At 41.5% G+C, this 13,620-nt stretch overlaps 1 protein-coding gene across 1 annotated transcript in view; it reads right to left on the bottom strand.

Moving 5' to 3' along the window:
- The window catches only part of LOC130174222 (CUB and sushi domain-containing protein 1-like), a 409,154-nt gene extending 396,803 nt beyond the window's left edge, over nucleotides 1-12,351 (bottom strand). Inside the window, exon 1 of the mRNA XM_056383857.1 lies at nucleotides 11,835-12,351. Within this exon, the coding sequence (XP_056239832.1) occupies nucleotides 11,835-11,970 (136 nt within the window). The 5' untranslated portion in view covers nucleotides 11,971-12,351. The remainder of the gene's footprint in view (nucleotides 1-11,834) is intronic.
- Between the last annotated feature and the right edge of the window lie 1,269 nt (nucleotides 12,352-13,620).

Raw genomic sequence — 13,620 nt, forward strand, 5'->3', positions numbered from 1 at the left:
GAGAGAGAGAGAGAGAGAGAGAGACCGAATGAAAGTGGAGTGGAGAAAGCAAAGGAGTGAGGTGGAGGAAGTTGATGAGGGAGGAAGAACAGAAAGTGAAGAGAGGGAGGACAAACCGTGGAGGTATAGATGGAGAAAAGGGGAACAGCAATAAAAGGGGGAAGGGGGGAGAAAAGGAAGAAAATTGAGAGGAATGAGTGGCAGGGAGGGAAAAAATGGAGCAGTGGATGATACATAAGGCAAAATGCAGAGTAGAATCAGAGTCAAGGATGAACAGACGGGAAGACATGAGGCGAGAGAGAAAGGGCAGAGGGATGAAACGAGAGATGAGATAAGGGATGAGTGTAGAGCGAAGGGAAGAAAAAGGGGTGAGAGAGAGAGAAGAGAGAATCGGTTGCTTCTTGACATTCAAGAAGCATTACTTGAAACTCCTCATAGAAGCAGCTCATTGTCTAATGTGCTGAAGAGACCTGATACCGTCTTTGGCGGCAAAATCTGGCAGAATTAGAACAAATCTGAGTCGAGAACATTGTTGAAAAAACCCATAACTAGTCTGAAAACAAAGTCAGATTTACACATGCTTGCATTTCAGACCATGATGGAAGACAGGCGGGCAGACAGACAGAAAAACTGTGTTATTTAGCCATCATTTGTCAGACAGAAGTAAGCGACTGTCGTTGTTCAGATTTAATGGCCTGTAAAGGACACTGCAACATCAATTTTCATACAGCTGTATGTGTGTGATTGAGAGAAAAAGAGAAAAAGAGGGAGAAAAAGAGCAACAATGTGTGTGTTAAAGTGTGTATGTGTGTGCAGCTGATATTGCTACGGCTGGAGTCTTGGAGCCTTTTACAACCTTTCCTTTATTATTTCCTTATCACACTGCTTAAGGCCTTCCCTCCCTCCTCCCTCCCTCCCTCCTCCTCCTTTCCTTCTCCTCCTTCCACCCTCTCCTCCTTGCCCTTAACCCCCTCCCCACTGTCTTCTTTCACTCCTCCTTTCCCATCCCTCACCATTTTTCTCTGTCTTTCCATCCATCTCTCTGCCTCGCCTCTGCAGCTGACACGGCAATATTGCTCAATTTACACTTACAGATGTCAGCGTGGCATGAAAACCTCAGCGCCTCAGTTCTAAACCATTTTCATCTTCTTTTTTTTTTTTTTTACTTGAATTGATGAATTGTTTCAATTGTTTCCGTTGCCCTTTGTAATTTAATTTAGTTTAATACAATTGAATTTGATTTGATTTACTTTGATTTGATTCCACTGGATTTCAGTGGATAAAATCTTATTTCCCCTATGGATGGCACAAGGAAGCATTGGTAATAAAGCACATTGTGGTCTTTAATGGGAACAAATAAAACCTAAATTTAACAAGAAACAATTTAACAACCATTATGTGCTAAGTACGTTTCTTGGCCTTTGGACCCTGGAAACTCATTCCAAACCTTTTTTGTAGTGTTTAAACACAGTTGAGGGGCCTTCCTTTCCCTCCATCTCTCCGCCTGCGCTCTCTCTCCTCCTCCTCCTCCTCCTCCTTCTCCCCTTCCTCGTTCCCTGCTTTGCCATTATGATGGTACCTTGTAAAAGGCCTTCAACAAATCAGCAATTGCCTCAGTCAGTCACGTAGCCAGCCTGTAACACAACCAATCAGCCTGCAAGTCAGTCAATCAACTTAACAACCAGTCCATCATACAGTCAGTAAATCAAACTGACAGTCAGTCAGTCAGCCAACCTGCTGGCCAGTTTCTCACCTCCTCCCTCCTCTCCCACTGTCTTCCCTGTAGGGCTGTACTGCAGTGGCACAGTGTACCACAGGACCTGTTCAGCAGCACTCCTATGATGTTGGTTTCCACAAGCTAACATCTATTAACACCTTCCCAGTTTCTCCTCTCTCTCTCTCTCTCCCAATCGCTTTTTCAGCCTCTCTTCCTCTGTCTTCCACACTTTGTGCACCACGGGAGCATTTTTTTGCCGTGTCCTTATGATGTAGGTTCAACACTGCTAGCGACCATTACCAATCATTAAAAATGGATAGAATAAGAACGATGCTACTGGAGCAACGATAGCCTGTGGCTAATGCATTTATACTCACACATACACGCTCAACTGAAAAACCATAAACAAAAGTGCACACACAAATATGCTGATTATTAATGCGGACATGCATACAAATGTTCCAAATACCATGCATGAAAGTGCAGACACACACAAACACACAGGACTCCAACAACAAACAAGCCCTCACTGACAGCCACATGTATGCTTGTACACAGTGCTCTGCCTGTGCTCATTTACACACGCAAACTTCCAGACTTTATGGAAACACAGTTTAAATTCCTTCACATGGAAAGAGTCATACAGGCAAATACACCCACTCATGCAGACTTGTGTTAACAAGCAAACACCAATACACATACATAAACAAATTCAAAACACATTCACTTTCAACTTGCAGCACTACAGTAATATGACACACAGCTTGTACAGCTTTTGCATGGCTGCAGTCAGAAAAGCTGTGTATACACACACAATGCCTCAACACAGTGGCGCGCACACACACACACACACACATATAAACACTTTTAGCTTACGCATGGACATTTACACACAAAAGGGCACTCAAGCACAAAATAATCCTGTCACTGCCCCCCACCCTTTCCCCACCCCACCCCCCTAACACGCACAGATTTAACCCTAACCCTAAGCATTTTTCTCTTTAAGGCCAAGACAAACACCCACACTCGCAGACTGTTTCTTCCTTAAAATGATTCATCTTCTGCAGACTTCTCAACTTTTTTCAGATACGGTGGTAAAACAACACTTTGAAGAGCAGTGAACCCGTTAATGTGAGTGACAGCTGCATTAAAACACTGGACTGTTCAGCAGATAAGTGGAGTACACATAATTTGACTAAAAACACAAGGAAAGACAGAGGGAGATGGGAGGTGGCAGTCAGTGAGAGTGGAACACAGAGACAGAGACACTAATAAACAATCTGAACCCTTTGCCAACCTGGAGAGTAATTATTACTGTGGCTCTATGTATTTCTTTCAGTGTGTGTGTGTCTCACTGTCTCGCTCTCTCCCTTAAAATCACATTAATGGATGAAAGTAGCTTCTGCTGCTGCTGACTCGTCGCTTTGAAATGGAAATTTAACTCATTGGCTCCATATGTAGAGCGCACATACACACACACTCATACAGTACAAGAGACAGAGACAAACACACCCCCACACGCATGTACAAAGTGTAGGTGTGCTGTAACAGTGTCTCATACGAACACACACACACACATGCACACACACACACACACGCACAGACTATGCCCTTAAACCATGGAACTAAGCGAGAGAAAAACTGAAATAACACTAATGTAACATTAACAGACACATTAGCCTGCTTAATGTTAGCCCGCTAGCCAGCCATTAGCCTACAGCTTATAGAAAACGCCATGCTAACAGAGAGGCAAAGTGGAAATAATAATACAGCTAAAGTGCTACATTAACAGACACATTAGCCACTATATTCAGCGGACAGCAGCATTATACCAACATACACAGGTTTGAAGCTGCAGGATGACACAGTAGATGGACCAGATCATTCAGCCGCATACAGGATCAGTATTCAAGCTAAAACTCCAACCTGCCTAAGTGTCCTTGAGCAAAACACTGAATCCTTACTGGTCCTCCCAACTGATCCTGCACGCTCATCAAAAACTGATTTTCCATACCTGCACCAGTAATTACCATATTACTTTTATCTGTGTTATTTTAACTTGCTAGCCTTGGGATACCCCATAGTAAGGAACAGTTTTACATTCAGACCGACAATGGCACCACATCAAAAAAAACTCAGTAGACCAATGTGCTGATGCACTGAGGCCACCGCTACTGAGGGCTCTGGCAAAAAAAAGAAAAAGAAAAAAGGAGAAGAAACATTGGGTGTTCCAGAAAAAAAGGTGATTTCTTGGCTCTAATTCTGCTGCAGTACTATCCAACTTCAGATGGCATTCAGTTTGAATGCCTTGTAGAGTGTCCCGTAGCATTGTTCTACTGTTAACTGCAAATGGTGACACTTACTGCTGTTGTGAAAATTAACAAAATGTTTCATACAGAGGTAGTACTGAATTTTTTAACATCTAACTGGACCACACTGAATCACCATTGTCACAAGCTGAATCAGCAGCCTTTAGCAGTGGAGCCCATCACTGGTGACTGAGAGCACCGTCATCATCTCAGCCATAATATACAGTGCACTACTTCCAGGTTAAAAGCATGTGATAACTCTGAAAGTAACTGTCTGCTGAGCTATTAACCTCTCAAACAGTTCTTGTACAAGCCTAGTTTTCTGCTGAACTGAACGGAACAGTAAACAACAATTAGCACAGAACAAAAGCATTATAATTACAGTGACAGGGTTGCTTTCTAATGTACGTACTGATGTGCGTTTGAATGTGATGCAATAGCTTAGAAAAAATACAAACTTCATCAAATTCTTTTACCTGAACTAAACAAAATTATTTGGATCAGCACAGTGATTCATAATTTTCACCTCATTTGTAAAACGTTTTCGTTGTGCATTGTCTATTTCTGACAAGCTTCAAATTTGACTTCTGTTAGTATTTCATCTTTGAGCAATACACCCCCAAAAATGCAGCCCCTACCAAATACTATAGATCTAGGAGTAAATGGAGGCACATGAACTGTATATAAATAATGACAACAGTCAAATGTAATGTTTTGGAGTCTGAGTACCAAAAAAGGCAGAGCCCGCCAATCAACGGGTGCTGGCAAATACCACAGTGCACGAAATCTTTTGAGTGTTGACAGACAAATGCATGTGAACGAATGTAGTGTGTTCACAAGGTTTGGAAGTTCTGACAGGTAGTGAGGGAGGTTTGACATTTAAAATTTGAATAAGTAGACTAGACCTCAATTTTATGCATACATGGAGCTATCAATGTGCAGCCCCGCTTCTTGAACCCACTACGCTGCTACCAGAATGCATTGCATGGCCGTTAACATCGCAAACGAACAGAAAGCAGTGGAAATTATGTAGTACGCTGGAATTGGTAAAAATGTAGCATAGATGTTGATGTTCTGAATAATTTTTCAAATTAAATTTGGATATTGGTTTTCATGGATGTCTTGTAGCCACACCGACCGATCTTTCATTATGAACTCCAGTTGAGAGGTTCATTTCATGCTTATTTTTAGAGCTGGCTGGCTGAGTAATCCTGTGTTATGAAATAACCCTCAGCTCCCACCACAGCGAGGCGTCGGCTCTACAAGGTACAGAAAAACAGCAACAAACTGATGTTCCAAAGTGGCTGCATTAAATGCTCTTTATCAGCCAAACGCAAAGTTTCAACTTATGATATAAATTAGAATGCGTGTTCCAGTACATAGCTCATCAGACGTGTATTTGGAGTGTTAATAATATACACTAGATCTTTATTTAGATACTGGATGTATGCAGATAAAGTGAACAGCAAAACATGAATGTAGTGGTCTCTGTTAGTTGGTTTTAAAGGTTTCAGGAAAAAAACACATTAACATGGTGGTTCAGAAAAAGAGCCTGACAACTAAAGCAGATATGGCATTTACTAATGCATACTAATGGGTGGTAAAACACAATTGGACCAGCTATGCAAAAGCATTTTTATGATGTTCATAATTTTAAGCTTTATCATGCTATTTCATATGACATACACATGTTCTTTTATTTCCCTTTTTCACACTGTCCTCTCTGATTTTAAATGACAGATAGATGTAAGATTCTGCAGTGTGTGATGCAGTATTTACAGCAAGCATGAAATATTTGAGTCCAGTCATTAATATCAACAGATTTTAGAGCCCTGTTTGCTTCTGCCTTTAGGTCAGCTTGGTGGATTTCCCTCCATATTTGAGGTATAAATTCAGGGAAGACAGGGTTATGATGTCATTACTTAATGCCAGACATTACTAGCCGAGCAGCACAAGATGGAAAAGTCATTCCTGATTAATCACGTCTACTGGGGAATACATTTTCATTTTCTCCTTCACTTTGTCTCTCAGTGCATAGCAGTTCCCCTCTCTCTCTCTCTCTCTCTCTCTCTCTCTCTCTCTCTCTCTCTCTCTCTCTCTCTCTCTCTCTCTCTCTCTCTCTCTCTCTCTCTCTCTCTTCTCTCTCTCTCTCTTCTCTCTCTCTCTCTCTCTCTTCTCTCTCTCTCTCTCTCTCTCTCCTCTCTCTCTCTCTCTCTCTTCTCTCTCTCTCTCTATATATTCTCTTTTCCTCTCTGGGTATCTCTCTCACTGCCCTCTCCCCCTGAATTAGTCTACTCTATGTAGGCCATGGCTCTTTTAAAAGTTCTGTCATTTGAACACTATAAAGATAGATTACCCGCTCATTTTCAAGTCAGCATGGAGGGCTTTAAAAAAAATAAAATAAAATTTTTCTCTTTCCAGCATCACAAGCATAATGACCCATGTATATGTACTTTGTATATTCTCTGATAGTTAACTCTATTCTGACTAACCGTAGCACCGTTTCACTTCATATGTTCAGCATGTATATTAATATAGCTATATTTAAATTTCAGGCCAGGATTTATTATATCTCTCTGTGGCTCCCTTTCTGTATCTCTTTCTCTCTTACACACACATTCACTCACTACCTCTTTGCTCTCCATTGAACTGTGTACTCTGCGGTAGTTAACTGTATTGAAGTGTGTGTGTATTCTCTGGTCTCACTGGACAACTAGAAGGACCCTCAAGTACCTGAAAATCATCAGTACTCAATGACATGTCTCGCTCTTTCTGCTACAGGTCACACACACACACACACACACACACACACACACACACACACACACACACACACAGACACACACAGTCTTTCTTGCTCTTTTTTGTTTGAACTGTGTGTGGTCTTCGTTGTGACTGAGGGGAAAACTTAGATGTCTATGTGTGTGTATGAGTGTGTGCCTTTTAGTCCATCTCTCCAACTTAGAGGTGAAAGTTATAAGAGCTCCCATGCTTCTCATATACAGGAAGCAGAGAATTATTAAAACATACATATACACACACACACACACACACACACACACACAAAGACATCATCCCACAAACACACAGCTGATTTTAAAATAAGCTACAAATAAATGTATCATTAACACACAAGCACAAACACAGAGACACCCACAAACCTGCACAAATGTTTCTGTATATGCATTGAATAGAAACTGTACTGTACTCGTGTTAATCAGGAAAAATCAGAGCATCAGGTGATTTACTATCAATACCAAACAGAGCATGTCAACTATTGATTTCCAAAAGTGAGCCTTTAATTATCTGAGGTTTTGTGTTTTGTGCAAGATGGAAAACCTCACCTATGTTGAATCCCAGGTAAGCTACAATTCAATAAATTCAGTAAGACTTTATTCTAAGTCCCACATTTAGCATTTATAAGAAGGATATAAACATTTATTAAATGGTTTATAACACACTATAATGTAGTTCTAAGCAGATATAGAGGTGTTTTAAGTAATTATTAATGTACAGTATTTTCAAAAATTAGTAAATTCTCCTATAAATATATAGTCTATATAATTCCAACTGTGTTTGATTATATTGGCATTCATTATCTGCTTACACACCAGCTTCCACTTACGGGTGCCCAGTGGAGGAGTTACATTTGTTGACAGATACATCAATAAATATCTGCTTTGAACTACATTGCAGTTTGCTATAAATACACGTATAAGGTGTTTACAGCCTACTAATGAATTCTAAATAGGAGGAATTAAGGTATTCTATTTTTTCTAAATTCTTCAAAAATATATGTTGTACATTATAAACACAAGATCCACTTATTTATCCACTCGTAGAGCTTATATATTCACCCTGGTGCCTTTTTCAGTGGCTGGAACAGGCTCAGGTGGCATCACGTGACCTAAGCACAGGACCTCAGTTATGTGAAAACAGGTGGTCACATATGGAGGGAAGATCCTTAGAAATGGTGACATCTGCGCAAGTTTAATTTACTGAAGAATGCCATGGGGTCCGGTCAAAAGCTACTACAATAGCTGAATAAGTGGACCTTGTATTTAGCACATACACTGAAGGTGTCCTCAAGGTCAAGAATGAATCTCCAAGCCTGAGTCTTGTAAAATAATTTTTGATGAGTGTCTGACATACGCACAATTTATATATTTTATTATGTTTTCTGAATTTTCACGAATCTCATTGGCACATTTCATACTCCTATATGTGTCATTCCCTCAGTTTTGTAGACCTACGGTGAATTTGGATAGCTCTGTTTTAATTAGCTATCGTCTCATCCACAGGAACTGTGTGTGTGTGTGTGTGTGTGTGTGTGTGTGTGTGTGTGTGTGTGTGTGTGTGTGTGTGTGTGTGTGTGTGTATGTGTGGGAGAGAGAAAGAGACAGAGAGCGAGCGAGAGAGAAAGAGCTTGAGTTTGTGTGCTTCCCGTGTGTGATATTAGTATGCCAGGCAGGAGGACAGACAGCTAGTTCCAATATCTTGTTGTTTGGCATTGATTCAATGTCAGCTAATTGTCACCGTGTGCATGTACTGTGTGTGTGTGTGTATGTGTGTGTGTGTGAAAGTAGGTGTTAGTGAGTGAGTGTGCATATGGGTCTAAATGTCCTCATAAGGATAAAAACATTGCTTTAGAAAGATACACTTAAATAAGTCTTATCTTTGATAAGAATAAATAATAACTGTCCAATGGGTCTGTTTGTGTGTGTGTGTGTGTGTGTGTGTGTGTGTGTGTGTGTGTGTTTATTTCTCTCAGTGTATAAATGAGTGTGTGCATGAGCGATTAATCAAGTGCTTCATAGTCCCAGTGGGAGTCTAAAATGAAGTTCTCAGACATTCTCATCTGTGTGTGTGTGTGTGTGTGTGTGTGTGTATGTGTATGTGTGTGTGTGTGTGTGTGTTTGTGTGTGTGTGTGTGTGTGAGTGTGTGTGTGTCACTTTTGGGCACAAATTTCAGACTACAGACCAGGTAATTGGACACGGAGTGTCCTCAATTGGGATTTTTGGGACAGCGGGTAGGGTCAGGGTAAAGGTTAGGGTTATGCAAGTAGTGCTTAGGGTTGGTCTCCAGGACTCCAGGAAATGAATTCAAGTCTATGTAGTTTCCCCAAAAGTGACGAAAGTAAGTGCGTGAGTGCGTGCGAGCATGTGCCAAAAATGTCTTTTGTTCCTTCCTTTGTAGAGTGTTGTTAACAATATATCATTTATATTAACAGTAACTGGGTTTTATGGGAATTATCTTCACAGTTGGATGTTTCTTGGCTGAAACAACCTGTTGAAAGGGCTGAATTTGTTTTTTCCCCTCTCTCTCCGTCTGAGGTTTTGATAAAGAAGCAGGTTTGGCAGCTAAATGTATGTAAATAATGTAAGTATTGGAGTAGGGCAGGCAACAGAAATCTGATTTTGTTTTTATTGTTATAAGGGCATCCTGTATGCATACAGATGATTCACAATTAACATTTTTATTTGTTATTGTGATTTAACTAATGTTGCCTAATCCAAGGTTTTGATTTTGATCTTTAAATAAAATCCTGATTGTGTATTTAATTAGGAACTAGGCTCTTTACTTACAGAGTAAACTTGTTGATGTTATAAAAAGAATTTTGATTAAGTTCAAAATTGTTATGATGTTAGGCAAATATGTAGATCACTTGAACTTGCTATACATGATATTTAAAAAATAATTTCTGTAATTATCAAAATAATCCCTAATATCATAGTCAAAGTAAGAGCAGAAAGATCCAAATAGATAGAAGAGGAATGGATTTAGATTTTAGGAATTTCTTTTACAAAATTATTGTTAAATCACGTCAAATAATCACCAGCATCCTTAAAACTTCCTGCCAGCGTCTTTTATTTGCACTTCAGTTCATGTCTGAAGATAGCTGACTTCTAATGACATTTTTAAGTGACATTTCCAGACAATCAATAATTAGTTGTGTGTTGGAATTTAAAAGGCTGACAACCATCTGGGGTTTGAGGTTTGATGAAATAAATTATTGCCACCCTCCGTCTGTCTTTCCAGATGTCTGTCTGCCCTTTAATTTTCTCTTATACTCTGTCTCTCTGTGTTTAGCTCTTCAACAGATAAAAATAGCCACTGGTCTGTTGCACATCATTGTAATAATGTGACACTAAAAGGCTTTATGTGTTTCCATTATCGTGGTCTCATTAGTGTTGGATTAAATAGGTAAATTACGTGTTCCATGTTCGACATTTTTTTTGTTGTTTAACTGAGAACAATAATAGAAACATAATAGAAGAATCCACTATAAAACTGCTTATGACAATGAAAAAAAAAAACATGTGCACACTTATCGAAGTGAAAAATAAATCGCAGGTGATAAGAGGCAGTTGCTTCAATCATAAAGATCTTAAATGCACCATCATCTTATTCATGAACGTGCACAATTCTCTGACAATTGCATTTTCATTCACATCCCTTTTTTTCCCAGATTGACAGTCTGCATGTACAGCAGTGGAATACAGATAAAGATAGCAAAACCAAACGCACACAGACAAAATAAAAATGCACAGTATAAAATGTCCAGAAGTAGATCAGTGTTGACAGAAAGGCATGGGGACTACACAAAAAAAAAACTGTTACTTACACCCACAAACAATTATCAGGAATTTTAACACTGCTAGAATCCATTTTCCTCTTAATCACAGAGGGGAAAGACCTGACAGATGTGTGCATGTGTGTGTGAGAGAGGGGGAGATTGAGAGAGAAATACAGAAGGACAGGCATTGAGAAAGAGAGGGAGGAGAAGTGCACACAGAGAAGCTATTGATAAACAGAGTAACAGTAACGCTCCCACCAAACGAGGAGAATGCTAATGCTTTCTTCTCTATCCATCTATCTATCTATCTATCCATCTGGAACATGAGCAACTTCCATGGCCACAAAATCCCCACCAACACAGACCTGCTGGGCTGCTGACAAACAGCATCAATCCCCTGTCATACCATCAGATTCTCCACAGTCTTTGAGACAACTGCTCCTCTGTGAGTGTGACTCCACAAAATCATGTTTCAGCATGAGCATGCTTCCTCTCTACTTGCCCGCCAGATCAAATTTCACCCCATCCCTGTCTGTGTCGCTCTGTCAGTCTCTCTCTCTGCTCATTTTGTTTACAGTAACACAGGTTATTGAGTTAGTTGCCAAGACAGGATTTGGCATAAGGCATTTGCTGTCTACACTTGGGACAAACCACATGGAATATTGGTTTATTCATTTTGATGAAAATATCTGCACAGCATGGAGGCCCAAAAAAATGAGCATGCCTACACTGTTCCTCAGATGTAATATTGTGTCCAAGTTGGGCACTGCACTCTCTGTTTCTCTCGCGCACACACACTAAGCCCCAGTGCTTGCATATAGGCTAGCTCTAATTCTCTCATTTACACTCTCAGTATCTGAAACAAGCGCGCACTAAAGGGACACACACAAACAGAGCTGCGCGCACACACGCACATCCGCAACTCTCTCTAACACAAACATACTCACACAAACACACACACACACACAACACACACACACACACACCAACGCTGTCCGTAGCAACAAAACCGCACGAATTAACCACCTTTCCTTATTCTCGCGTGCGCGCACGGACGCAAACACGCCGACCTGCGAATATTCTGATCCCCTCCGAAACGCGCGCGCGCGCACACACACACACACACAAACACACACACACACACACACACACACACACACACATGCCGGCATGCAAATGCGCGGGCACGCACACAGAAACGCAGACAAATCGAAAACCTCCAAAACTCACCCTTGGACGAGGAGAAATCCCCGATGACAAGCCCCAGCAGGAGGAGAAGCGGGAGGTCGCGTCTCAGCCTGCCCGTTTTCTTCACATGCAGCCTCCTCCTCATCAGCAGCATCTCCGGCACTCCCAAATCCGTCATTTTGCTGTTAAATAAATCCAAGCTGGCTTAATTTTAAAGCCTTCTCCCCACCTTGCCGCTCTGCTTGGCTGAAGGAAGCGGAGGGGGGTAAAAGAGGACGGCCGCCCCCCTCCTCCTTTTTCTTTCGTTTTTATATAAAAAACAAACAAACAAAAAACAAAAAAAAAAAAAAAAAATGTTACACCCGAGGATCAATCACGAATATCCCACACACACATGTCCATGTTAACGTTTAGACAGGACAACCGGTGACGGGTTGACGGTCTGAGATCGGGCAACACGCCGCTGGTGTGAGCTGTCATAGCAGAGACCGGTGGACCGGAGGAGAGAGACAGAGAGATGAGGAGATTCAGTGAAGGAGAGTAGAGAGATGGTTGGTAGGTCCGCACAGCACGGCGAGCGAGCGACGACTGAGAGAGGGAGAGGGAGAGAGAGGGAGAAAGAGCATGGGAGAGAGAGGCAGACGCAAGGAGAGAAAGAGAGGTTACACGGGGAAGTAAAAGACCAGGAGGAAAAGTGGAAGATAGTAGAGGAGGAGACGGAGGGAGGGAGGGAGGAAGGAAGGAAATCGAAGAAGGAAAGAAAGTGAGCGGGAGGGAGGAAGGGAAGGAAAGAGGGAGGGAGAAGGGAGGAAGGGATGAGAGAAGAGAGGGGAAAGAAATGAGGGGAATTTTGAAGGGAGGACAAGTAAGGCAAGAGGGCAAAGGAGAAGGGAGAAATAACCAGGAAAGAAAAATAGGGGAGAGAAAAGGGAAAAGAAGGATAAAAGGAAAGAGGGATTAGAACATAGAAAAAAGGAGCAAAGAGCATTTCAGGAAAGACAGCAAGGGAGGAAAGGAGGGAGGGGGGTGGAAAAGAAAGACAAGAGACAGCCAGTGAGAGAGAAAGGAGGAAAGACAGAGGAAAGAGTAGAAAGAGAATACAGAAAAGAGAGAAGCGGAGAGGGGAGGGGGCCTCAGGGGAGAGAGGAAGATAGAGGGAAAGAGAAATAAGTTGAAGGAGTGAGGAAAGAAGGGGGGAGGGGAAGTAGAGGTATGGGGACTAAAGGAGAAAGCAATAAGCTGAGAGAAGAGGAAATCAAAGCGAAGGGTGGGAAAGCCTGGGATAAAAGAGAGGACACTGAGGAAAAAGTGGTGGGTTGGGAGAACGACAGGAAGAAAAAGGGGGCAGAAATAGATAGATGGCCAGGATGGGATGAAAGAAAGGAGAGAGAAGGACCAACAAAAATGAGAAGTTGATGTAGAAATGAAAAAGGTAAACAGAAAAGGACTGGAAGGAAAGAGGCAAAGAAAAAGTCAAACACACACACACACACACTGATTGGCAAGAGGTAGAGTGTGATGTTTTTTTTTGTGTTTAACATCATGTGACCTCAAATATAGTAGTCTGAGAAAGTACTTGAAAATAGTTGTGTGCGTGTGTGTCTGTGTGCGCGCCCGATTCGGAGCCACGAGCCAGTTATTGATCCCCCGTCCCTGGTGGAATGTGCAGAGGATCACGCTAACAAGATTACAACGCTACAAACACAACGTGGAGACTTAGCCCGCTGAGCCACCAAGACGACCAACAGCAGCAAGATTTAGAGGCAAATGCAAATTACACGTCACTCTAAATTTGGCCCATTACAGTATTTCACAGCAGGTGTCACCC

This window comes from Seriola aureovittata, chromosome 1, assembly GCF_021018895.1.
Source record: "Seriola aureovittata isolate HTS-2021-v1 ecotype China chromosome 1, ASM2101889v1, whole genome shotgun sequence".
NCBI classification, from domain to species: domain Eukaryota; kingdom Metazoa; phylum Chordata; class Actinopteri; order Carangiformes; family Carangidae; genus Seriola; species Seriola aureovittata.